General features: G+C 38.5%; 2 protein-coding genes across 3 annotated transcripts in view; one reads left to right on the top strand and one right to left on the bottom strand.

Annotated features, from left to right (window-relative positions):
* SNW1 (SNW domain containing 1) overlaps positions 1-17521 on the top strand; it is a 35147-nt gene extending 17626 nt beyond the window's left edge. Inside the window, exons 7-14 of the mRNA XM_059914756.1 lie at positions 1162-1231; positions 1922-1987; positions 3613-3729; positions 9978-10119; positions 12705-12801; positions 16142-16259; positions 16604-16767; positions 16846-17521. Of these exons, the coding sequence (XP_059770739.1) occupies positions 1162-1231; positions 1922-1987; positions 3613-3729; positions 9978-10119; positions 12705-12801; positions 16142-16259; positions 16604-16767; positions 16846-17044 (973 nt within the window). The 3' untranslated portion in view covers positions 17045-17521. The remainder of the gene's footprint in view (positions 1-1161; positions 1232-1921; positions 1988-3612; positions 3730-9977; positions 10120-12704; positions 12802-16141; positions 16260-16603; positions 16768-16845) is intronic.
* On the bottom strand, positions 17519-26259 carry SLIRP (SRA stem-loop interacting RNA binding protein). Of its 2 annotated transcripts, none has more exons than XM_059914760.1 (4): positions 26110-26259; positions 21258-21334; positions 18081-18188; positions 17519-17629 (listed from the first exon to the last, which is right to left on the bottom strand). In XM_059914760.1, exons 1-4 carry the CDS (start codon positions 26204-26206, stop codon positions 17567-17569), a joined length of 345 nt encoding a protein of 114 aa, XP_059770743.1. In that variant the 5' UTR covers positions 26207-26259; the 3' UTR covers positions 17519-17566. The 2 variants fall into 2 exon arrangements, with proteins under 2 accessions (XP_059770743.1, XP_059770744.1); XM_059914761.1 differs by having other exon boundaries at positions 21258-21316; positions 26110-26257.
* Positions 26260-26262: the final 3 nt, after the last annotated feature.

Genomic DNA, 26262 nt, shown 5'->3' with positions numbered 1-26262 from the left:
CTTTTGAGGAAAACAACTTTTTTTTTCCTGAGTTGCTGCCTAGGCATTTTACAGTATGATAACCCTGCTCACACCTAGAGACTGGACATTTAGATTAGGACTTGTGTTTAGGATGCCGGTCATAAGTTCCCCCTTTGCCTTTCCCAGGGAACCTTTTAAAATATAGTTGGCCCTTTGTATCTGCAGGTTCTGCACCCGTGATTCCAACCAACCACAGATCAAAAATATTCGGGAGGGTTTTCCCTGGTGGTCAAGTGGTTAGGACTCCGTGCTTCCACTGCAGGGGGCATGGGTTCAGTCCCTGGTCGGGGAGCTAAGATCCCACATGCCGCGTGGCATGGCCAAAAGAATAATTTTTTTAAAAAAATTCAGGAAAAAAAATTCCAGAAAGTTCTCAAAAGCAAAACTTAATTTGCCACACCTACCAGAACTATTTATATAACATTTACATTGTATTAGGTATTATAGGTAATCTAGAAATGATTTAAAGTCTATGGGAGGATGTGTATAGGTTATATGCAAATACTATGCCACTTTAATAAAGGACTTGAGCATTCACGGCTTTTGGTATCCTCAGGCGTCCAGGAACCAGTCCTCCTCAGATACCAAAGGGTGACTATAACCACTTAGAGTTAAGCCCCAGGAAAAGTTAGTATCCTCTGTCCCAACTACCTTGTAAGTAATAGGTATTGCTACCCTGCTCTCTATCTCCTGCTCACATGTGGCCTAGGACAGAAGATTATCCTTCCTCCAGTTCTTTCCCCGCTCCTCACGCCTCACTTCTGGGATCTGAAAGTAATAATAAATCTTGTGACTCTACTTCCTCAGGTGGGTGTATTAAAACTGCACCTTTAATTGAAACAACCCAATGAGTTTCACTTCCCCAAAGTGGGAGCTTGGATGCTGAGAGAGCTATCTGCGGACCCTGGGTGGGTGTCTTGTGCCCCTCATTCAGCAGGTCATAATCTGCACATTCTTAATTGAATACACCAGCTCTAGCTTCTCAACACATTGCTATATAATAGGTGGACGTTTGTTATACACTCTGTTTTTGTATCTGTTTGAAGCTTTACATAATAAAAAATGAGGAGGGGAGACGACTATTAACTAAAAAGGAAAAATCTGTATCACTCTGTGATTGTGCTTTGGTTTATCCTTCAGGATTAATAAGAAAATTCCCCGGGGACCACCTTCTCCTCCTGCACCTGTCATGCATTCTCCTAGCCGAAAGGTAATCTTTGCTCTAGTTTAAAATCTCTTTTTGTACTCATGATTACTAATTTTATAAATAACCTCACATAGAATAAAGTCTAGATGCCTATGTAGTTACATTTCACCACACTTACTGTTTCTTTAATTTGTTTTCCAAGATCAAATAGGGACCCACTCAAGATTATAACATGCAGTTCCAGAGTGCCTATGAGAATGTATGTAAAATGTTAGCTATTAGTTTTATTATTATTAACCTAACCCCTGCATTTAACGGAATGAAAAGGGTCTGGTATTTGACAAGAAGAATGTTATCATAGTTATAGGAAGTAAGTACCTGGGATCATTAGGTCTGTGCTTGATAGTCCAAGTGGCTTTTTTTAGATATATTTTATTACCCAACTAAAAGAACAAGTTCTCATCTGAAAGAAGTCACATCAGTTTAAATATGTAAAAATACTAACCAGCATATATAACTGTCAAAAATAATTTATAGATTATTTTCCATTTTTTATATTAAAGTTATTACTAGAACCCATGATATGGGAACATAGTATATAGTGCCACCAAACAAATGGAATTAGGACCTTTGACTAAATCCATCCATATGTAGTGTATACTGAGCTGTCTTTGAAGAGAAAGATTGCACTTAGGTTTTTAGCTAGACTATAAATCTAAAAATGTCTCTTCTTCCTCTCTTTTCTCGATTCAGATGACCGTGAAGGAACAACAAGAGTGGAAGATTCCTCCCTGTATTTCAAACTGGAAAAATGCAAAGGTAATTAACTTGTCATAAAATCAGTCTCTTAGTTTTAGAACCTCCTGGAAAACACCCAGGAAGGACCTTCAGCCTGGGTACCTTTAGTTGAAACCTCAGCATCTCATTTAGCTCAAGATTTTCAAGAAGGAACACTCAACTTATGTGACTTTTCTCTTTTTATTTTAATGTAATAGAAATGTTAGTATGCCAGGCACATGAATACCATGTGGATTCTCCTAGTAAGTTGTAGTTACCGGAAGCATATAGACAAGGAATGGGTAGAATAAAGTAACATATCAATGAAAGATGGTATTCTTTAGAAAACTCAACTTTATATCTAAAATTCTTCCTGAAAGGATTTAAACCAATTTAAATAATCACATGACAAAACAGAGTAAATGTTTGGATATATTCAGTGCTTTAATTTTTAAATTATTTGTTTCTGTTTATAACAATGCAAGTATAAACTATTTAAATCCTAGATATCTCTACTAATCACCAAAGCTTCCAGGAGTCATGAAGAATCTGTAAAATAATGCGGAATAAATTTCCTAATCACTGTTTCCTCTCTTCTCCCAAATAATATTTCATGATTCTGATGTTAATGGGTGAAGAAGGCCACTTTAACCCATGGTTTAAATATAAATTATTCCTTAAAGGAAGTTAGGGAATTCCCTGGTGGTCCAGTGGATAAGACTCTGTGCTTTCACTGCCAAGGGCCCGCGTTCAATCCCTGGTTGGGGAAGTAAGATCCCACAAGCTGTGCAGCGTGTCCGAAAAAAAAAAAGAAGAAGTTATACACTCATCCTGAAACAAAAAGATTGTTGGGTGGTCTGGTTTGGATTCATTAATATGTATGTAACTATGAGGTATCTTGAGCTGACTCTGTAACACTTCCTTATATTAGGAATAAAGACCATGGACTAGAGGTCAGTATTTGGGAGTCTAGTCAGAAATCTGGAAGAATAAAGCTAAGCCTGAAAGTTACATGAATGTTCAAACGTATTCCTTGAGTTGTTGAAATAGGATGCAAAATTTCAAAACACAGAATCTTAGTTGTCTAGCAAATTTTATCTTTTTTCCATTTACTAAAACTTGCAGGGTTCCGAGAATCTGACAAGTCATGAGAACAGTACAGCAGATTAAGCTACCTATAGACACTGTGATTTTAGTGATTTGTTCTACCTTTGTATGACTGTTACATTTACTTGATGAACAACTATTAACTATTTGATAGTGATTTCCTTTTATTATAACCCACAATCTTAACATGAGAATCTGTTTTCCCAGAGCTTGCACTCTGAAATCATACTGCCCAAGTTTAAATCCTAGTTTGTCTGTTTATTAACTGTATGACCTTGGTGACATTACCTCAGTATCCTTAATTTGTGAAATGGAAATAATAATGTTACCAGTCTTACAGAATTGTTGTGAAGGTTAAATGAGGCCATGGATATAAAGCGCTTAAACAATCCTCCACAGAAAGCACTCATTGTTAGCTGCTGCTGTTGTTGCTTAATTGTGAAGAAAGATGTAAGGAAAAAACTTTAAATGGTTGTCAGAACGGACATATATAAACCTAGTTTTAAAGACTCTGTAGTAGCTCTTTTGTGACCAGTGTTTTCTATCTGCCTTCACGCTAGGGTTATACAATTCCATTAGATAAACGTCTGGCAGCTGATGGAAGAGGACTGCAGACAGTTCACATCAATGAAAATTTTGCAAAACTGGCCGAAGCCCTCTACATTGCTGATCGGAAGGTTGGTCTGTTATAATTAAGTTGTTTAATGCTCTTGATAATTTGTAAATCCGTTCTCAGTTACCTAAGATACTGTTATTTTAGCTACATTGCTGAGTACCTGAAGAGGCTGTCACCTGTGGATGTGTTCCAGAGATGACAGGTGCTGGTTGCAGCTCTGTACCTGGTCTCAGCGTTCGTAGACTCGTACACCTTCCTCACCACTGGTGATTCAGCTTCCTCACAAAATTCCAGAATAATGGTTCACTAGGCTGATCTCATTTTGGGAAGATTGCCAGCTGCTCTTTTTAGGTTTCATCATTTTTCTCTCTTTTAAATGTAGGTGTCTCTCAAAAGGTCAGTATCAGGGAAGGGCAAATAAACATTCCAATGTGTTGAATGCTATAGAAAATGACATTCATAATATTGGCCGTCTATTAATATCATGGTATTAATATGTGTCTTTGAACTTTACATACATCATGACATGTGTATAGAACATAGAAGAGTATACCTTCTGTATCACAGTGAGCACCCTTATGGAAATTATCTCTTGCACATCTACACTAAAGCTTTATCTTTTTTTTTTGAATTTTATTTTATTTATCTTTTTATACAGCAGGTTCTTATTAGTCATCCATTTTATCCACATCAGTGTATACATGTCAATCGCAATCTCCTAATTTATCACACCTTACCCCCCCGCCACTTTCCCCCCTTGGTGTCCATACATTTGTTCTCTGCATCTGTGTCTCAACTTCTGCCCTGCAAACCGGTTCATCTGTACCATTTTTCTAGGTTCCACATATATGCGTTAATATACGATATTTGGTTTTCTCTTTCTGACTTAACTTCACTCTGTATGACAGTCTCTACATCCATCCATATCTCTACAAATGACCCAATTTCATTACTTTTTATAGCTGAGTAATATTCCATTGTATATATGTACCACATCTTCTTTATCCATTCGTCTGTCGATGGGCATTTAGGTTGCTTCCATGACCTGGCTATTGTAAATAGTGCTGCAGTGAACACTGAGGTGCACGTGTCGTTTTGAATGATGGTTTTCTCTGGGTATATGCCCAGTAGTGGGATTGCTGGATCATATGGTAATTCTATTTTTAGTTTTTTAAGGAACCTCCATGCTGTTCTCCATAGTGGCTGTATCAATTTACATTCCCACCAACAGTCCACACCCTCTCCAGCATTTGTTGTTTGTAGATTTTCTGATGCCCATTCTAACTGGTGTGAGGTGATACCTCATTGTAGTTTTGATTTGCATTTCTCTAATAATTAGTGATGTTGAGAAGCTTTTCATGTGCTTCTCGGCCATCTGTATGTCTTCTTTGGAGAAATGTCTATTTAGGTCTTCTGCCCATTTTTGGATTGGGTTTTTTTTTTTTAATATTGAGCTGCGTGAGCTGTTTATATATTTTAGAGATTAATCCTTTGTCCGTTGATTCGTTTGCAAATATTTTCTCCTATTCTGAGGGTTGTCTTTTCATCTTGTTCATGGTTTCCTTTGCTGTGCAAAAGCGCTGAAGTTTCATTAGGTCCCATTTGTTTATTTTTGTTTTTATTTCCATAACTCTAGGAGGTGGATCAAAAAAGATCTTGCTGTGATTTATGTCAAAGTGTGTTCTTCCTATGTTTTCCTCTAAGAGTTTTATAGTGTCCGGTCTTACATTTAGGTCTCTAATCCATTTTGAGTTTATTTTTGTGTATGGTGTTAGGGAGTGTTCTAATTTCATTCTTTTACATGTAGCTGTCCAGTTTTCCCAGCACCACTTATTGAAGAGACTGTCTTTTCTCCATTGTGTATCCTTGCCTCCTTTGTCAAAACTTTCTGTCTTGTTCCATTGATCTATGTTTCTGTTTTTGTGCCAGTACCATATTGTCTTGATTACTGTAGCTTCGTAGTATAGCCTGAAGTCAGGGAGTCTGATTCCTCCAGCTCCGTTTTTTTCCCTCAAGACTGCTTTGGCTATTCGGGGTCTTTTGTGTCTCCATACAAATTTTATGATTTTTTGTTCTAGTTCTGTAAAAAATGCCATTGGTAATTTGATAGGGATTGCATTGAATCTGTAGATTGCTTTGGGTAGTATAGTCATTTTCACAGTATTGATTCTTCCAATCCAAGAACATGGTATATCTCCATCTGTTGGTATCATCTTTAATTTCTTTCATCAGTGTCTTATAGTGTTCTGCATACAGGTCTTTTGTCTCCCTAGGTAGGTTTATTCCTAGGTATTTTATTCTTTTTGTTGCAGTGGTAAATGGGAGTGTTTCCTTAATTTCTCTTTCAGATTTTTCATCATTAGTGTATAGGAATGCAAGAGAGTTCTGTGCATTGATTTTGTATCCTGCAACTTTACCAAGTTCATTGATTAGCTCTAGTAGTTTTCTGGTGGCATCTTTAGGATTCTCTATGTATAGTATCATGTCATCTGCAAACAGTGACAGTTTTACTTTACTTCTTCTTTTCCAATTTGTATTCCTTTTATTTCTTTTTCTTCTCTGATTGCCGTGGCTAGGACTTCCAAAACTAGGTTGAATAATTGTGAGAGTGGACATTCTTGTCTTCTTCCTGATCTTAGAGGAAATGCTTTCAGTTTTTCACCATTGAGAATGATGTTTGCTGTGGGTTTGTCCTATATGGCCTTTATTATGTTGAGGCAGGTTCCCTCTATGCCCACTTTCTGGAGAGTTTTTATCATAAATGGGTGCTGAATTTTGTCAAAAGCTTTTTCTGCATCTATTGAGATGATCATATGGTTTTTATTCTTCAGTTTGTTAATATAGTGTATCACATTGATTGATTTGCGTATGTTGAAGAATCTTTGCATCCCTGTGATAAATCCCACTTGATCATGGTGTATGATCCTTTTAATGTGTTGTTGGATTCTGTTTGCTAGTATTTTGTTGAGGAGTTTTGCATCTATATTCATCAGTGATTTGGTCTCTAATTTTCTTGTTTTGTAGTATCTTTGTCTGGTTTTGGTATCAGGGTAATAGTGACCTCATAGAATGAGTTTGGGAGTGTTCCTTCCTCCGCCATTTTTTGGAAGAGTTTCAGAAAGATGGGTGTTAGCTCTTCTCTAAATGTTTGATAGAATTCACCTGTGAAGCCATCTGATCGTGGACTTTTGTTTGTTGGAAGATTTTTAATCACAATCTCAATTTCAGTGCTTGTGATTGGTCTGTTCATATTTTCTGTTTCTTCCTGGTTCAGTCTTGGAAGGTTATACCTTTCTAAGAATTTGTCCATTTCTTCCAGGTTGTCCATTTTATTGGCATAGAGTTGCTTGTAGTAGTCTCTTAGGATGCTTTGTATTTCTGCGGTGTCTGTTGTAACTTCTTCTTTTTCATTTCTAATTTTATTGATTTGAGTCCTCTCCCTCTTTTTCTTGATGAGTCTGGCTAATGGTTTATCTATTTTGTTTATCTTCTCAAAGAACCAGCTTTTAGTTTTATTGATCTTTGCTGTTGTTTTCTTTGTTTCTATTTCATTTATGTGCGCTCTGATCGTTATGATTTCTTTCCTTCTGCTAACTTTGGGTTTTGTTTGTTCTTCTTTCTCTAGGTCCTTTAGGTGTAAGGTTAGATTGTTTATTTGAGATCTTTCTTGTTTCTTGAGGTAGGCTTGTATAGCTATAAACTTCCCTCTTAGAACTGCTTTTGCCGCATCCCATAGGTTTTGGATCGTCTTGTGTTCATTGTCATTTGTTTCTAGGTATTTTTTGATTTCCTCTTTGATTTCTTCAGTGATCCCTTGGTTATTTAGTAACATATTGTTTAACCTCCATGTGTTTGTGTTTTTTAGGTTTTTTTCCATGTAATTCATTTCTAATCTCATAGTGTTGTGGTCAGAAAAGATGCTTGATATGATTTCAATTTTCTTAAATTTACTGAGGCTGGATTTGTGACCCAAGATGTGATCTATCATGGAGAATGTTCCGTGCGCACTTGAGAAGAAAGTGTAATCTGCTGTTTTTGGATGGAATGTCCTATAAATATCAATTAAATCTGTCTGGTCTATTGTGTCATTTAAAGCTTGTGTTTCCTTATTCATTTTCTGTCTGGATGATCTGTCCACTGGTGTGAGGTGTTAAAATCCCTCACTGTTACTGTGTTACCGTCGATTTCCTCTTTTATAGCTGTTAGCATTTGCCTTATGTATTGAGGGGCTCCTATGTTGGGTGCATATATATTTATAATTGTTATATCTTCTTCTTGGATTGATCCCTTGATCATTATGTAGTGTCCTTCCTTGTCTCTTGTAACATTCTTTATTTTAAAGTCTATTTTATCAGATATGAGTATTGCTACTCCAGCTTTCTTTTGATTTCCATTTGCATGGAATATCTTTTTCCATCCCCTCACTTTCAGTCTGTATGTGTCCCTAGGTGTGAAGTGGGTCTCTTGTAGACAGCATATATATGGGTCTTGTTTCTGTATCCATTCAGCAAGCCTCTGTCTTTTGGTTGGAGTGTTTAATCCATTCCTGTTTAAGGTAATTATCGATATGTATGTTCCTATGACCATTTTCTTAATTGTTTGGGTTTGTTTTTGTAGGTCCTTTTCTCCTCTTGTTTTTCCCACTTAGAGAAGTTCCTTTAGCATTTGTTGTAGAGCTGGTTTGGTGGTGCTTAATTCTCTTAGATTTTGCTTGTCTGTAAAGCTTTTGGTTTCTCTGTTGAATCTGAATGAGATCCTTGCTGGGTAGAGTAATCTTGGTTGTAGGTTCTTCCCTTTCATCACTTTAAGTATGATCATGCCACTCCCTTCTGGCTTGTGGAGTTTCTGCTGAGAAATCAGCTGTTAACCTTATGGGAGTTCCCTTGTATGTTATTTGTTGTTTTTCCCTTGCTGCTTTCAATAATTTTTCTTTGTGTTTATTTATTTTTTATTTATGGCTGTGTTGGGTCTTCGTTTCTGTGTGAGGGCTTTCTCCAGTTGCGGCAAGTGGGGGCCACTCTTCATCGCGGTGCACGGGCCTCTCACCATCGCGGCCTCTCCTGTTGCGGAGCACAGGCTCCAGACGTGCAGGCTCAGGAACTGTGGCTCACGGGCCCAGTCGCTCCGCGGCATGTGGGATCTTCCCAGACCAGGGCTCGAACCCATGTCCCCTGCATTGGCAGGCAGATTCTCAACCACTGCGCCACCAGGGAAGCCCCTGTCTTTAATTTTTGCCAATTTGATTAATATGTGTCTCGGCGTGTTTCTCCTTGGGTTTATCCTTTATGGGACTCTCTGCGCTTCCTGGACTTGGGTGGCTATTTCCTTTCCCATGTTAGGGAAGTTTTTGACTATAATCTCTTCACATATTTTCTAGGGTCCTTTCTCTCTCTCTTCTCATTCTGGAACCCCTATAATACGAATGTTGTTGCGTTTAACGTTTTCCCAGAGGTCTCTTAGGCCGTCTTCATTTCTTTTCATTCTTTTTTCTTTATGCTGTTCCGCAGCAGTGAATTCCACCATTCTGTCTTCCAGGTCACTTATCCGTTCTTCTGCCTCAGTTATTCTGCTATTGATTCCTTCTAGTGTAGTTTTCATTTCAGTTATTGTATTGTTCATCTCTGTTTGTTTGTTCTTTAATTCTTCTAGGTCTTTGTTAAACATTTCTTGCATCTTCTCGATCTTTGCCTCCATTCTTTTTCCGAGGTCCTGGATCATCTTCACTATCATTATTCTGAATTCTTTTTCTGGAAGGTTGCCTATCTCCACTTCCTTTAGTTGTTTCTCTAGGGTTTTATCTTGTTCCTTCATCTGGTACATAGCCCTCTGTCTTTTCATCTTGTCTGTCTTTCTGTGAATGTGGTTTTTGTTCCACAGGCTGCAGAATTGTAATTCTTCTTGCTTCTGCTTTCTGCTCTCTAAGGCTTTATCTTGATTTGGTCTGATTGATTTTGAGAATATAACCAGTTCCTGTTATTGATATTGAAAATTGCTTTACTGGAATCTTGTTTAATTTTATTTTTTAGATTGTTTCTGAGAAAACACTAGTGAAATACTGACTTACAAGATTGATTGGGGTCACTATAGTTTCAACCACTAAAACATTTCTCTGAGTGAAAAAGCTAAATTTGCAATGTCGTCTAGGCAAGTTATCTTTTTATAGACAAGAATCTTTGTTTTAATCAGCAATAACAAATTTGAATTCTTTATAACTGTTCTTTCAAGCCAGAGTTTAGTCAGAGAGTTACATGACAGCTGTAATTCTTTATCCCCGTTAGTGTCTTATTTAACATCTGACTTTACTAACAGGCTCGTGAAGCTGTGGAAATGCGTGCTCAAGTAGAGAGAAAGATGGCTCAAAAAGAAAAGGAGAAACATGAAGAGAAACTTAGAGAAATGGCCCAGAAAGCCAGGGAGAGAAGAGCTGGGATCAAAACCCATGTGGAAAAAGGTATGACATACTCATTACTAAACTGAATTTGCATTGTGAGTAATATCTATCTCATTTTAGAAAATCTCTATTGTTTTTTATTGCATACAGAAGCAGTACATACATATAAAGAAAATATAGATATTTCAGAAATAATGTAGAAGTGAAACAGTAATTTCTGCCTTATTAAGCTGAAGCAGTAGAAAATAAAGAATGTGTATTTAAATGTGGGCCTCTAATATGCAAGAGCACCAGAAGTTTTTAAAGTTCTGAGCAGTATACTTTTAAAAATCACATATTACTCAAATGATAGGCTTAATTTTCTCTTATTTTAGTTTTCTTGAAACTTAGAAAGAGAAATCTGATCTCCAACTGAATAATTCATCTCTCCCACATGGTAAACTAATCCAGAGTTTTTCTATCTTGTCGGCCTTTGATCATTAAATCTGCCAGTATTTTCTCTCTGGCTTTTTCTAGTGGTCTACATTGGTATATTAATGCAGTTAGAATGAGAAGACTAATTCTAATTCAAGAAAATTATGAGCGTGGTTTTTCTTTCATTAATAAATCCTAGTGTAATTATTCATTCAGTTCATATTGAGCACCTACTGTGTGCAAGGCTCTCTTCTAGACACAGAGTTTTCTACTAGACAGGTAGGGGTATAGCAGTGAGCATTTTAGTGAATGTAGACAGACCCAAAAAAGTTAGTCATGTAGTATATTAGAAGGTGATAGTAGCTATGGAGAAAAATAAAACAGAGAAGGAGTATAAAAGTGCCAGAAGGAGGGAGCGGTCGGAGTAGGCCTCACTTCTGAGATAGTAACATTAGCATAAACACTTGAAGGAAGTAAGGAAGTGAGCCATGTGGATATCTGAGGGAAGAGCATCCCAGATAGAAGGAACAGCAAGTGCAAAAGCCCTGAGTTGGGAGTATAACTGGTGTGTTCAAGGAAAAGCAGGAGGCCAGTATGGGTGGATTAGACTGAGAAAGCTAAGCAGTAGGAGATGAGGTGTCAGAGTAGTTAGGGCAAAGTGGCCAGATCATGTATGCCTTTTAGTCGTTGTAAGAACATAGCTTTTACTTCAAGTAACAAGGGAAGCAATTTGAAGAGTTTTGAGCAGAGTGACATGATCTTGCATATGTTACAAGGCTGTGGAATGGTCATTTGGAGAAGCAGGGAAACCGTTTGGAAAGCTATTGCAATAATCCAGATGAGAGATAATAATGAGAGGTAGTGAAAACATGGTCAGATACTGGAGGTATTTTGGAAGTAGAGCTGACAAAATTTGCTTATGGATTTGGTAGACGAATGACAGAAAAGGAGTCAAGGATGACTCTAGAACTTTTGATCTAAATATTTGAGAAGGATTGAGTTGCCATTTACTAATATTGAGAAGACTGCAGGGGGAAGAGATTTGGGAGGGAAAGATTAAGAGTTTAGTTGTGGACATGTTAAGTTTAAAATGGAGGTGTCAAGCAGGCAATTGGTTATAGGACTCTAGAGTTCAACTATAGGGAAGTGACTAAGGTTATAAGTAGTAATCCACTTCCTTGAATCATACATAAATGTCTTAATGAGGCAAGATATAAAAACCTACCTGTTGTAACCTAGCCACTGAAGGTAATTCAGAGTAAAAACTTCCCTGTATCTAAGTTCTCTAAACTGATTAAAAAAAAAAAAAAAAAAAAAGAATGGTTCTTGAGAAATTAGTTAAAAATTTTAAAAATATCTTGCCAAATATTAATAAAAGCTAACGCTTATTGAGTGTTTATCATGGCAGGCACAGCTCTGAGCACTTTACGTGTATTACCTTATGTAATCCCTACAGCAACCCTATGCAGTGGTTCTATTATTATCACTGTTTTACAGAGGAGGAGACGAAGGCTCAGAGGGGTTAAGTCATCGGCACAATTTCCCATTGCTAATCTGTTGTAGAAACAGGATTTGAATCCAGTCTGGCTCCAAAGCTCATGCTGTACACTGTATTCCTTCTATATCTACACTATATCCCTTCAGCCTGGAGAGGGCAGAGAAAATGAAGATAGACATAAACACAATAGATACAGATCAGGGTGCAGCCAGCCCCAGTGTACCATGAGCAAAAGGTTCTTTATTCGAAGTCAGTCTTTGAAAATATAAGGATAAACTTTGCATAATTCTTTTTCCTGACATTTTATTATGAAAATTTTAAAACACATAGAAAAGTTGAAAGAATTGTACAATGAACACCCATATCTCCACCACCTAGATTCTACAGTTAACATTTATTTAAAAACAATTAGCATTGCTAAATTTGCTTTATCACATACCTACCCAGCTCTCTCTCCATCTGTCAATCCACCATACTACTTTGATGTGTTTCATAAAGATATCAGTACACTTTATGCCTAAACACTTTAGCTGCATTCATGATTCTGGAATTCACATTCAAAAATTAAACCAATACCGTTGGATTTAAATTAATTGCAAGTAAGGTTAGAAGGGCTGAATGTGAGTACAAAGAAATTCATGGATTTTTCTGTCTAAGGTTAAAGAATATTCTCTTGTTCAAAATATTAATGGGTAATATAGTGATAAAGTAATTTTCAACTGTGTCCACACAGAGGATGGGGAGGCACGTGAGAGGGATGAAATCCGGCATGACAGGCGAAAAGAGAGACAGCACGACCGGAATCTTTCCAGGGCCGCTCCAGATAAGAGGTAGGTACTATTTGAGATAAATACGAATTATGAAGAGTGGCCTCTGTGAACCTTTTAGAGAGGAGGTTTAGTGCACTAAGACCAGTTTGCTTCTCTTTCCTCTTCAGGTTGATAACTTAATAAATCAGCACTTATTTTCTTGTACTTAACTGCTTACTCTGTCTTAGCAGAAGAACTAACTATCCATGGAAGTTATCTTTTCTTCCATTACCATGTAGAGTCAGCTAGAATTGAGAATGATAGGGATATAGAAAAGGGAATTGAGATCATGTTTGTGAATAGAAAGTCGTGGATATGCCTGTTCTGGTCTGTTCCTTTCCTGTTTCAAATGGTGAGACAAATTTATCATGTGCCTATTCCTCTAGACAGGAAATAAGCTTCTGTACCTTTATTGAGATCCTTTCACGTGCAGAGTACTGTACCAAGTACAGTGGGGAAGAAGAGCAGGTTTTGTAAGAAGTGAAAGTCAGCCTCTTTTCATGAGCAGTTTCACTTAAAATTCAGAAAGACAGAGCTGTCATTTGAAATTACTTAGGAAAATTGACAGAGCGCTCTTAATAAGTACAGACTTGTAAAGAACAAAGGAAATACATGTATGGAGACTGGGAATAAAGTAGGGATTAGTGAAGTTTGTGGTTCACCAAAGGCCGAGGACAAATTGCTGAAAAGTTGAAGAAATGCTGTAATACAGAGGTGGAATTCTGAGTAAGGGTTAAATGCAAATGTAAAACATTTTCTTTCCAAATAAGCAGTTTTCCATGCTCTCATCCTCCTCTTAGCTGATACAATCTATTTTTTCAAGTCATATCTTAAACAGATTCCTGCTGGTGGTGTTCTTTGTTGTTTAATGACATATTTCATCTCCCTGAATAAGTGAAGTCATGGAGAAGCAGAAAATCTGAATTTAGAGTTGTGTTTAAATGTACAGTGTAGGAGAGAGGAACAGAGTATCAAAGTGCACAGTTTATAACACTCTTAGTCTGAAATTCCTAAGCTGTAAAAATCAAGATGGCTCTGGATAAATTGAGCCCTTAAAACCAGTAAAGTGACTATGAGAATTGATAACATAGAAAAGCTTTAAACTTGTGATTGTATGAAAATTAGATTGTCTATAGAAATCATTTTAAGACCTGAGCCTCTAGTAAAATAAGTGATGAGGTTACCATGGTATCACTGCGATGTAGACTGCATATATACTGAAACAGCAAGGGAATTAAGTTAATCTGAATGTCAAAAATCATACTGAGTAATCCAGTCATTGACATGTTTACCTCAGAATTCTAATAGGATAAACTTACTAAATGTGGTTAGGTAAAAGAACTGATTCAAGCTTATTGAAAATGATTCGTGTGATACATCTAATTTGCATCTACTCCCCCTAACCCTTTATAATAATAGCAGATATAGACCATAACAGTTTCATATCTTAGCATGCATTACAAGGTGATTGCTTATATTAAAGACTTCCATATCAAGAATGATTCTTTTGAGAAAGGACAGTCTTCAGTAAATGGTATTGGAAAAACTGGACAGCTACAGGCAAAAGAATGAAACTAGACCACTGTCTTACACCATGCACAAAAATTAACTCAAAATGAATTAAGGATTTGAATGTAAGACCTTAAACCATAAAATTCCTAGAAGAACACACTGGTAGTAATAAGCTCTTTGACATTGGTCTTAGCAATGTTTTTTGTGAATCTGACTCCAAAGGCAAAGGAAACAAAAGGAAAAATAAATAAATGGGACTATATTAAACTAAAAACTTCTGCAAGGTGAAGGAAACCATCATCAAAACGAAAAGGCAACCTACTGAATGGGAGAAGATACTTGCAAATCATATATCCAACAAAGGATTAATATCTAGAATATATAAAGAACTCATACAACTCAACAACAAAAAAACAAACCCAATTAAATTGGCAGAGGAGGGCTTCCCTGGTGGCGCAGTGGTTGAGAGTCTGCCTGCCAATGCAGGGGGACACGGGTTCAAGCCCTGTACCGGGAAGATCCCACATGCCGCGGAGCAACTGGGCCCGTGAGCCACACCTACTGAGCCTGTGCGTCTGGAGCCTGTGCTCCGCAACGGGAGAGGCCGCGACAGTGAGAGGCCTGCGCACCGCGATGAAGAGTGGCCCCCGCTTGCCACAACTAGAGAAAGCCCTCGCACAGAAACGAAGACCCAACACAGCCAAAAATAAATAAATAAAATAAATTAAAAAAAAAAAAACTTTAAAAAAAATAAAAATAAAAAAATAAATTGGCAGAGGATCTGGATAGACATTTTTGCAAAGAAGACATGCAGATGGTCAACAGGCACATGAAAAGATAACATCACTAATTATTAGGGAAATGCAAATTAAAACCACACACCTGTTAGAATGGCTCTTAGCATAAAGACAAGAAATAGCAAGCATTGGAGAGGATGTGGAGAAAAGAGAACCGTCATGCACTGTTTGTGGGAATATAAATTGGTGCAGTCAGTATGGAAAACACTATGGAGATTCCTCAAAAAATTAAGAATAGAACTACCATATGATCCAGCTATTCCACTTCTGGGCATTTATCTGAAGAATACAAAAACACGAATTCAAAACAGAATATGCATCCCTGTGTTCACTGCAGCATTATTTACAATAGCCAAGATATGGAAGCAACCTAAGTGCCCAGCAACAGATGAATGGATAAAGATGATCTGGGGCATGTGTGTGTACACTAGAATACAACTCAGGCATAAAAATGAAATCCTGCCATTTGTGACAACATGGATGAACCTTGGTATTATGCCAAGTGAGACAAGTCAGAGAAAGAAAAATACTGTGTGATTTCACTCATGTGAAGTCTACAAAAACAGAACAAAATGACCAAACAAAACAAAATCAAACTCATAGATACAGAAAACAGATTAAGATTGGTGGTTACCAGAGGGGAAGGGGATTGAGGGATTGGTGAAGTGGCTGAAGGTCAGGTGTGTGGTGATGGACAGTATCTAGACTTCTGGTGATGGTCACTCTGTGTAGGCGTCCAGATGCCGAATTATGTCGTAGTCCTGAAACTTATAAAATGTTATACACCAATTTTATCTCAAAGAAAAAAAAAGAGTCTCTTAGCAGTTCTTTTCTGCTATCAGGAATGCTTAACTGTAAAACCCTATCTCTTATAATCATGTATCTGAAATGCTTTAAGAGCTGCCATCCTCGTTATGCATTATCAAGGAATATATATATTCACAAGGTGTGAATGTACATATTTACTCTGCTTCTGATATCGGTTGTATTTAAGTGGAAATTCAACTTGTTTGTGAAGAATTTTCAGTTTGTGGCATGGTATTTCAAAACAGGTCGAAACTGCAGAGAAATGAAAATCGAGATATCAGTGAAGTCATTGCTCTTGGTGTGCCCAATCCTCGGACTTCCAATGACGTTCAGTATGACCAAAGGCTCTTCAACCAATCCAAGGTACAAAGAGTCTAGAAATAGCATATATTAAGTGTTGATATGAATACCAATCCTCAGGGAAAAGGAAATTAACATACTAGTATCCTCCAATTTTAAAGACCACTACGCCAAAGCAGTCAGTTGTTAATGAATACCATATTTAATCTGAGAACCCAAAGGTGGTATGAACAAAAGTTAATGGACTTTGTGACCATTCTTTAATGACCTTTTTATTTGCAGTTCAGATTGTTGAAAATGTGAGCTATAAATGAGCAAGGGTTTTTACTCTTCACAAGAATGTAATCAGATTCAACTTTTAATAAATAATAACATGTACATTTTTAACATCCTCTATTTTTCCACAGGGTATGGACAGTGGTTTTGCAGGTGGAGAAGATGAAATTTACAATGTTTACGATCAAGCCTGGAGAGGTGGTAAAGATATGGCCCAGAATATTTACAGGCCCAGTAAAAATCTGGACAAGGACATGTATGGTGATGACCTAGAAGCCAGAATAAAGACTAACAGGTACCAAGGCAGACAGTTTAGTTTATGTCTGCACCAGTGAAAACAAAGTAGTTCATGGTTGTTTCTCTTTTTCCCTAGATTTGTTCCCGATAAGGAGTTTTCTGGTTCAGACCGTAGACAAAGAGGCCGAGAAGGACCAGTTCAGTTTGAGGAGGATCCTTTTGGTTTGGACAAATTTTTGGAAGAAGCCAAACAGCACGGTGGCTCTAAAAGACCCTCAGATAGCAGCCGCCCCAAGGAACATGAGCATGAAGGCAAGAAGAGGAGAAAGGAGTAGATACTTTCTGCAGAGTGAATGAACTGTTATTCATAACCCTAATGATGCAAGTCATATGGGGGAACACTTTGTAAATGGCCAGGATAAAAACTAAATCTGGGTGTCAGAGCCAGATTTTTATAGGAGAAAGGGGGGGGGGATGGAAAAATTCTACTTTGAATTATTTAGTTTTTTTAGAATGGGTTGTGTTTGTGCTTCTCCCACCTTTTGGCATTTATAGAACATACTACCCCACACATGAAATTAAGGCCACTTCCTTTCGAGTGACATTAGTACTTTGGGGTTAATATTTTGTCTAAGAATGACTGCTTATAAAGTTACCCCAACCACAGTGCGTAGAAAGAAGGATGTTCACATATTGGAACTGTCCTGCCAAATGATGTTTGCCCCTGTTGTGCTCTATTTTAATTTGGAGTGGGGAAAGTAAGCTCTTGCTTGGTGCAGCTATCTGTTTCCAATAAAAACATTTAGACAAAATTTCCAGTTTTGTTTATTTAATAGGCAGTGATGGTCTCAAAAATCTTACTCTTCATCAGATGTTTGGTCCCCTTGCAAAGCTTTGGGTTTTTGAGCTTGAACATGGAGCTGGGGGAAAAAAAAAAGAAAATCACATAAGCACTGTAAGGAAAGGCAATGTCTGCAAAAACATTAAAACTGAAAACTGTTGTTTTATTAGGGAGTCAGCACCAGGAAGTCAAAGTATGTTATTTGTTCCTTGTACTTAAGACTCTCTGAACTTCAATTAAAAATTGTAAATCAGTCTGGCCCAAGGTCACATAGTAAGTAGAAAAGCCAGGATTTCAACCAGGGTCTCCCTGCTGTTTCCACTGTTCTGTGTTGCATATACCTTGCTAACCATTAAAGTGTCTTCTTGTACTTCCCTTTCCAGACCTTTTAGAACTGGGCACTCTCCCACCACCACCATTCTTTAATAAACATTAAGTTACAAATCTTCCAAAGTCCCTGTCATTTCACACTTCTGACCTATTTAACTGATATACAGAAAGCTCATGACATGATATAGAAAAAGATTTACCTTTACTCCATCAATAACATGATTTTCCTGTTGTAGTGCATTGTGAAGTTCTTCTTCTGAAGAAAAGTGAATCCAACCCATACCTCTGTGAAAGCCAGTCTCTTTGTCCTAAAAATTCAAAATTTAGGAAGAGATTAATAATCATGAACTTGAGAAAGTTTCCAGGAGTTCCAAATCAAACTACCAACTTTTTCATCTGCCAAAATGGAGTAAAAGACATTCTAATATCAAAAACCCTGCTTTAATACAAATACTCTCCTATTTACCCAAAGCTTAATCTCTGTTAATCATAACACTCTCTGCTTTTCTACTGCCACTGGAGAAATAAAATATGAGTAAAGAGCTTTCTGTGTCATTCTAGATATAAACCATTAACAGCAATAGTCAAGCAAAATTTTGATCACATAAAGAAGTACTCTTCCTGTTTCTAACTTCTTCACTTCTAGAAACTAGAAAATTAACCCTTAAAACCTAGGTGCATTTCTAGTAATTTCTGAGACTAACCACCCTCATCACAACTACCACCATTAATCATCACATGCTCCTAATGAAAAAGGAAAAAAAAGTTACCTTTATTTACCTAGTTCTAGACTTCTGGATAATTTAAGCAGTTCTGCTACTTCCCTTGTGCAAAAGACAGAGTGCTTATCATTCAACCTATACATCAGATTCTATATGTCTTATACATCAGAGATTCTAGTGTGCTTAGATGTACCCTGCCCAGCCCTCCAGCCCTTCTATGTAAAAAATGCCAAGATGTCTATTCACTCAATGTACATCATCAGTCTTGTTACAAAGTTATGTTGTGCTCTGCCCCCAAAAACACATTCTTGGAAATTGCCCCCATATACCTGGAAGGTAAGTTTATAAGTATTAACCTAGAACACAGGAAAAGTTTCTGCTAATGTCCCAGTGATTCACTCCTTACCTCATGACGATTTCTAAAGCACTCTACTCCACTGGGCCATTTCCATTTGTAAAGGCATTAACATTTTTGTGCTAAAATTTAGATACTATGTATCTAAAATTGGAACCTGGATTTCTAACTTGAGTACAATGAACTTGTTACTAGAAACGAATTTTCTTCCTGTTACACATTACTTAATTTTCCCAAGAATCAAAACCTTCTCATGTTTAAATCTAAAATCTGTTAACTCCAGGTCCTAAATTCTTTTAACAGGGAAATGGCAACCAAGAAAAATGTTACCTTTTGGAGAAACTTTTTATTTTTTAATATTTTTATTTATTTATTTATTTTTTGGCCAGTGGCATGAGGGATCTTGGTTCCCCCACTAGGGATCGAACCCTTGCCCCCTGCAGTAGAAGCACAGAGTCCTAACCACTGGACCGCCAGGGAATTCCCAAGAAACTTTTTTTTAAATGCTTTTCAAAAAATACAAATTTCATACACTTTTAAAACTATTTTTTATGCTTATAGATTTTCATGTCTGTAATACACATGCCTCATTTTTTTAATCAACTATAAATCCCATTGTATCAATGAATTAGTATCTATTTAACCAACCCCACTGACGAACACTTAGGTTCTTTCCAATTACGATATTATTAAACAATGCTGTTTTGAACATTCTTGACCTCACATTTCTGTAAAATAAACTCCTAGAAATGGAACTGCTAGATCAAAGCAAAGGCAAATTCTTATTGTTAATAGATTTTGCCAAATTACCCTTCAGTGAAGGTATCAGTTAACTTCTCAACAATTGCAGTACCAGTTTCCCTACACCTTTACTAGCACTGGATATGCATAATCTGTTAGATCTTTGGAAGCCAAGTAACATTAAACCAAGCGTTAAGAATTTAAGTTGCTTTAAGTTGATACTTTACCACAGCCTTTTCAGTGCCATGAGGAAAAAAGCAGTTTTAGTGAAGCATGTGTAAACTCTCTGTGTACTCACGTCACACACCCCAAAAAACAGTAATCTAGAAAGTCCACAGAAAAATATAGCCCAGGATAAAGTACAACAACAAATCTGTAGATTGATTTCTTTTTTTTTAAGACTTTTTTTTGGAATTAAAGGACTCCATTACATTTTTTTTTAACTTACTTATTTATGCCACACCCCAAAGGCTTGTGGGATCTTAGTTCCCCCACCAGGGATTGAACCCACGCCCTCCACAGTGAGAGCACAGAGTCCTTACCACTGGACCACCAGGGAATTCCCTATAGATTGATTTCTAAACCCTCATGAGGAGGCAATGAAAATGTAACGAATATAAGCACACACAAAAAGCACTCAACTCAATGAGGATGAAGGTTAAAATATTCTCCACCAGTTAGTTTTATGATAAAATTATCCTCTACTCTCTGAAGTCCTTATTACAACACTGTAATAGACAAAAATTCCAAAACAGCCCCAAGATCTCCATGTGTCCCACCATGTTGACCCTGTATAATCTCTCCCCTTGAATGTGGGCAAGGCCTACGACACGCTTCTAACCATAAGAATATAGCAAAAGTGATGGGCTATTGCTCCCTTGATCAGGTTATATAGTAAGGATGATGGGGTGTCACTCCAAAGACTACATTATAAAACTGTCTTACCAGACCAGAGAAACTCCCTTGCTGACTTTGAAGCAAGCTGCCATGTTGGGACTAGACCAGAGAAACTCCCTTGCTGACTTTGAAGCAAGCTGCCACATAGGAGAGAAGCTGGGTAACAAGGAACTGCAGGCAATTCCGAGGAGCTAAGAGCAGCCTCCAGCTGAAAGCCAGCAAGATAGCAGACACCCCAGTCCTACAGCTGAAAGACTAATTCTACCAACAACCTAAGGGAGCTTGGAAATCAATCTTTCCCACTTGAGCCTCTGATGAGACTGCAGCTCCAGCTGACACCTGGATTGCAGCTACGTGAAACTCTGAACAGAGGACCCAGCAAAGCTATGCCTGGACTCCTGATCTGTACAAACTGTGAGATAATGTATGTGTGTTGTTTTGAGCCATTAACTTTGTGATAATTTTATGCAACAATAAAAAACTAACACAAATACCTCAAATACCTAGGATAAGATTTATTTTTTTAAACCACTATCACCCATAATTTAATCAACAAAGACTGAACAGCTTCACTTCATTACAAATTCTATAAATTGATAATGCTTTCACAAAAAAATCAAGAATTACAGGATAACATTATTACTTTTTTTAAAAATACTCACAAAAGGAACAGTGCACTTTCGTACATGGCCAAACTGTGAAAAGTGTTCTCTCAGTTCACCTGTATAAGAAGAGAAAACTATTAAGAGTTGTTAATTTTGTATCCTCCATCCTAGATTGATACAGAAACCAAAAGGGCTCCTAGAGCTCCCAAACTTCTTGTGAACAGGAGTTACTTTGTATTCCCTTGAAGCCTTAAGATCTAGGAAACAGCTATAGTATTGATTATAAAATTGTAATGTACTAGATTTGGGGAGGTGATGGGGTGGGAACATGGACAGATAAATTGCTGAGTTGACTGTAATCTTCATCCCCAGCAAATACTGTCTTCACCACACCAGGTACTGTGCTAATAAACGCATGGATTATAATCCCTGAGAAGATTACACAGAAGACAGAAAAACAATTACAGTACAGCATGTTGTTAGCTATATTAGAGATTTCCAAATAAAATCTCAATTTACTTGCCTTTCATAATTTACAGTTTACATTAGGTTAAATCGTTGTTACTCTTAATAAAATTTGTTGAGTCGACCCTACCTATCCTTCCTGCCTTACTTCCCATTGCATGCCCATAGTTACTTTCTAGTACAACAAATGAAAATCTGTGTATCTGTCCCGTGGATTCCTGTCTTTGCCTGCTGTTCTTTCCCTTTAACATGTCAGTAATCCAATCTCCTTTTGCCTAAATTGTATCTATCCTTCAAGATCCAGGCCAAAAACATTCACAGATTTTATTGGGCTCCTACTGCAAAACAAGACAACATACTAGCCCTGTGAGGCCTCAAAGATGAATAGTAGATTATTTTAAAGATCAAAAACTACATGATCAGCGTGCCCGCCTCCAGGAAGTGCAGGGTGACGACGTAAACTCTGGGGTGAGAGACTAACGTGTGGAAACTCTGCACCCCACACCTGCTGCAGAAGCTGTGCAGGGCCAGGTGGGTGCGGGATCGGTATGTCATGATGCTCTCGGCGCCCAGGAAGAGCGTGAAGCGCAAGACTGGGACGAGGAAGTGTGGGTGCTACTTTTTCCTGCACAGCCTGCAGCTGCAAACCAGAACTCACAGGTTCACAGGAGCCCAGGCTCAAATTTAACCGCGCAGCAGTGGTTCACCCCCAGTGTAGTTCACCAGGCCTGGAGACTCGAAGGTGTCCAACAAACTTGGCCGTATGCATGCAGCTGAGGCCTCACAGCTTCCCCAATGTCTCCAGCGCTCTGGCTGTGCGCCCAGGTGTATCTCGTTGAGGGGGACACGGAGGGCGCCGGCAGCTTCAGGGCTTCCTGCACACCTTTGGAGCCCACCTCCCCCAGAGCTTCTGCTGAATCCTTACCGGATCCCACCTGGCCGCCGCTGGCCTCCTCCCCGCCGCGTGGCTCCCCACCCGGACTTGGGTAAGTGGGTACCGCGTGTCCCTGACCGGATGGCTGCGCAGATTGCAGCAGGGTTCCCGGTTTCCTTTTGGCCCCAAAGCTGAACGTTCCTCACTCTGCCCAAACTGCCTGCAGCCTTCAGGTGTGTGCCCACTGCCCCTGGTTTCCCAGGAGGTTACTGAGCAGCCTCACTGCATCAGCCCGACTTGTGCTGTGAAGAGACCCTTCCCTTGCCCCTGTGAAACAGCCTTTACTGGCCTGCAACTCTGGCTGCTCCTTCTCCTAACTACTGTTTTCTGTTGTCGATGCAAATCAGCAGCCTAACCTTAAAATACTGAAACACTGAAAATACTGAAGACCTTTTAGCTAGCAGGCAGCAGCAGGCAGAATAGTTCAAAATAAGCATTGTTCACCTAGTAGAGTCAAACTGAGGCATACACAGACCTTCAGGGATGTGAGTGTGTAGTGTGTGAGTAGTTGTGCTAAAGTTGGGAGTAGTAAAGGTGATGACCCACAATACTACGTTACAACACACCAGTGGATCCATAGAGAAACTAGATGTTAACCTCAATATAGGACAAAAAGTCACTTATTTAAATTCGTTCTCTAAGAACAGGAAGTAAAAGAAGAAACAATACATTAATTTGTCCATCTCTACCAAGAACAAATTAACAGCTCTGGGAAGCATAGATAGGAAGCTGAACCGTCCTCTGGAGATTGATGTGATCATTGGGCATGGCCAGAGGAGAGACCCCACAAAATGAACATAGATCCTCTTCCCTGAGGTGTAGCAGTTAAACAGTGAGGAGTCTTCAAAAAATTGCTTCCTGAATTAGGTAGTGACATCTACACATACTGGCTGCAAGCAGAGATGCACAAATCCACCCGCAATCTAAATTCAGTCATTCTTAACACTCTGTCATATACACATATCTATATGCATGCATATATATGTAGTTTTTCAAAAACACTTTTAAGTAAGATACACACATCAGTCCCATTACGTCTCTCAATACTTCAGCACTCCTGTCCTAGGAATAAAGACATAATTTATAGCCACAATATCATTATCACACTTACAAGTCAATGATAATTTCCTAATTTCATCTAACTCCCAGTGTAATAGAGAAGAACTTTTGTATTCTATTACAAGTTAATCACTAAAGGGATGTTGCCTATAAAGCTTAAATTATACATAATGGCCCATCTCTGGGAACCCTGCCTCCCTGGTAATGAGTGTTAAGATAAAATACCTTTGTTTAGCTTATAGGAAATGTCCTGACCAGGCCCACCTGTGAATGGCTGTACCAAAGAAGAAATTAACACATCCCCTCCGGAGTCTGGCTGGAACCAGGTCTTTACCCGCTTCCCTTTCAGTATAAAAGAAGCCTGAATTTTAACTCAGGGAAGGTGTTTCTTTGGAACACTAGTCCACCATCTTCTTGGTCTGTTGGCTTTCCGAATAAAGCTGCTATTCTTTGCCCCACCCAACAACTCATCTCTCAATTTACTGGCCTGTCGTGCAGTGAGGAGCACAAGCTTGGACTTGGTAACACCAGTATATATTTTAAATTTCCAAATTGTTTCCTAAATGTGTTTTTAAAATTTACCCCCTCAACACAGGATCTATTAAAAATCACACATTAAATTTGAAAAAAAAAAAACAAAACTACAGGATCGCTTTCTCTTCTGTACTACAGTGCTTGTACTTTCACTGATTTACATTTCATGTTACCTGTTTCACCACCCTAGTTCATCTAAACCTCACTGGTTCAAAAACTGCCTATATTTGTTGTTTGTAAGTCTCCTCACCCCCACCACTATACCATAAGCTTGCCAAGTGTTGAGTCCACTATGTCCACAGTGATTGATAAACAACAGGGCAATATTTGCTGAATGAATAAATAAATGTCCAGTAATCCTTCAACCAGCCACAGGGGCTAAACTTCTGAAGTGCTCTAATAGTTGATCAAACCAGTTGGCAAGATCAGGCTCTCACACAGAACATATTACTGGAGGATAAACAAAATAGTTTTAAACCAGGTATTAAAAGTTCTAGAAAACATTCACTTCCAAAACAAACAAGCTCTAGAAAGTAACCCTTTTCCCAAATTACCTACAACTGTTATGGAAAAACAGCTGCAAGCACCGAGAACAATGCCTACCACATAACAGATACTCCTTAAACATTTGCTGAATGAATGAACTGAGAGAGACTGTAGTCAAAGTCGTATTTTATACACTCTTTGAGGATCTTGAGCAAGTCCATTATGGTCTGGAAACGCATCTGCAAGATGCTTGCAGAAACCCCTCGGCCTTTCCAGTTTCACAGGGCCTAAGCAAGACATTCTGCTGGGTGTGGTCTGAGAAGGTGGGGCACAAACTGATCTATTTCCCATTCTACTACCTACACTCATTCCATTCCTTGTTTAAGGGAGCTGACCTGATACATGAATATCTGCAAAAGTGACCATGGATTTTTAAATTTTTGTAAGCATATGTAAAAACCTTAACTCAAAACTGCAGCTGACAAAAATCAATGTTGGTGAGAGATTTCAGTACTGATTACTCCCAGCCCTGTATCTCCAGCCTAGGCCTCTCCCATGAGCTTCAATTTTTGTAATCATGAAAACAACTATCATTTATGGAGTACTTACTCTGTATTGAGCACAAGTCTAAGCAGTTTACATATAAATTCATTTAATCCAATCAACAATCCTAGGAGGAAGTTATTACTGACTCCATTTTATAGATGATGAAACTGAGGCACGGTAGTGAGCCCTTTTCCCCAGTTACTTCTGTTAGTCAGGTTACACAACTACCAAATGGCCAAGCTGGAATTCTAACCCGAGGAGTACGGTTTCAGAGTGCATTTCTCCATCGATACACACCGTCCTCTGTCCAACTAACGGAGACCTCACAGGTTTTTCAAACTAAACACATTTAAACTTTACTCCTCATCTTCTTTCGATCCGCTTCTCCTACATTCTAATCACGAAATTCACCAACGCTAAAAACCTGAGTCATTCCACCCTTTCCCCCATCCGTACTCTTCCCCCATTCAAGCCATCTGTCGATTTTGTTTGGTTAACATAAGTGAATCTGACTCTTCCTTCTACCACTACCCTAAAATCCTCACCTTTGAGCTAAATCACTGAAACTACTTCTTGCCACTTTGAATCCATCCTCCACCCTGCAGTCAAAATAACTCCTTCTAAATCCTTCGTCTGAAATTTCCAAGTAATTAAACCTTTAAACTCCGAAAGGCCAGAGACCGTGAATACGTGCCCCCAAAGCTCAAGGGGCATCCCTAAACGGCTAATTGCAAACAAAATTTCTTTCTACTCACTGGCTTGCTCAGGAGCATACCCAGCCGCCTTAATCCAACCACCACGCTGATTTAAGTGCTCCGCAGAAAGCAAGGTTTTTCAGGATTGCTTGGACCTAAAACTTCCGCCCCTACTACATCTCCAACTCACTCGAGGCCGCGGTCCACGGAATTTTTCTGACAAACGCAACGGGCCGGCGGATATTCGTACGCAGTGCCATTGCGGCCCTCGCTGCCGAAGCCGTCATCTTCAGAATGAGGGACCTCCAGTGACCTGAGGGCACGACCCCGGAAGAGCCTGCCT

This window comes from Balaenoptera ricei, chromosome 2, assembly GCF_028023285.1.
Source record: "Balaenoptera ricei isolate mBalRic1 chromosome 2, mBalRic1.hap2, whole genome shotgun sequence".
Taxonomy (NCBI): Eukaryota; Metazoa; Chordata; class Mammalia; order Artiodactyla; family Balaenopteridae; genus Balaenoptera; species Balaenoptera ricei.
This window is presented reverse-complemented; position numbering and strand designations above follow the sequence as displayed.

Bases quoted from the DNA above. Each gene is read 5' to 3' on its own strand.
- SLIRP (XM_059914760.1), bottom strand. From the start codon at position 26,206: ATGACGGCTTCGGCAGCGAGGGCCGCAATGGCACTGCGTACGAATATC. The intron at 21,335-26,109 runs GTGAGTTGGAGA...AACTCTTAATAG, and splicing joins TCCGTGGACCGCGGCCTCGA to TTTTCTCTTCTTATACAGGT. The intron at 18,189-21,257 runs GTGAGTATTTTT...TTGAATTTTTAG, and splicing joins GAAAGTGCACTGTTCCTTTT to GACAAAGAGACTGGCTTTCA.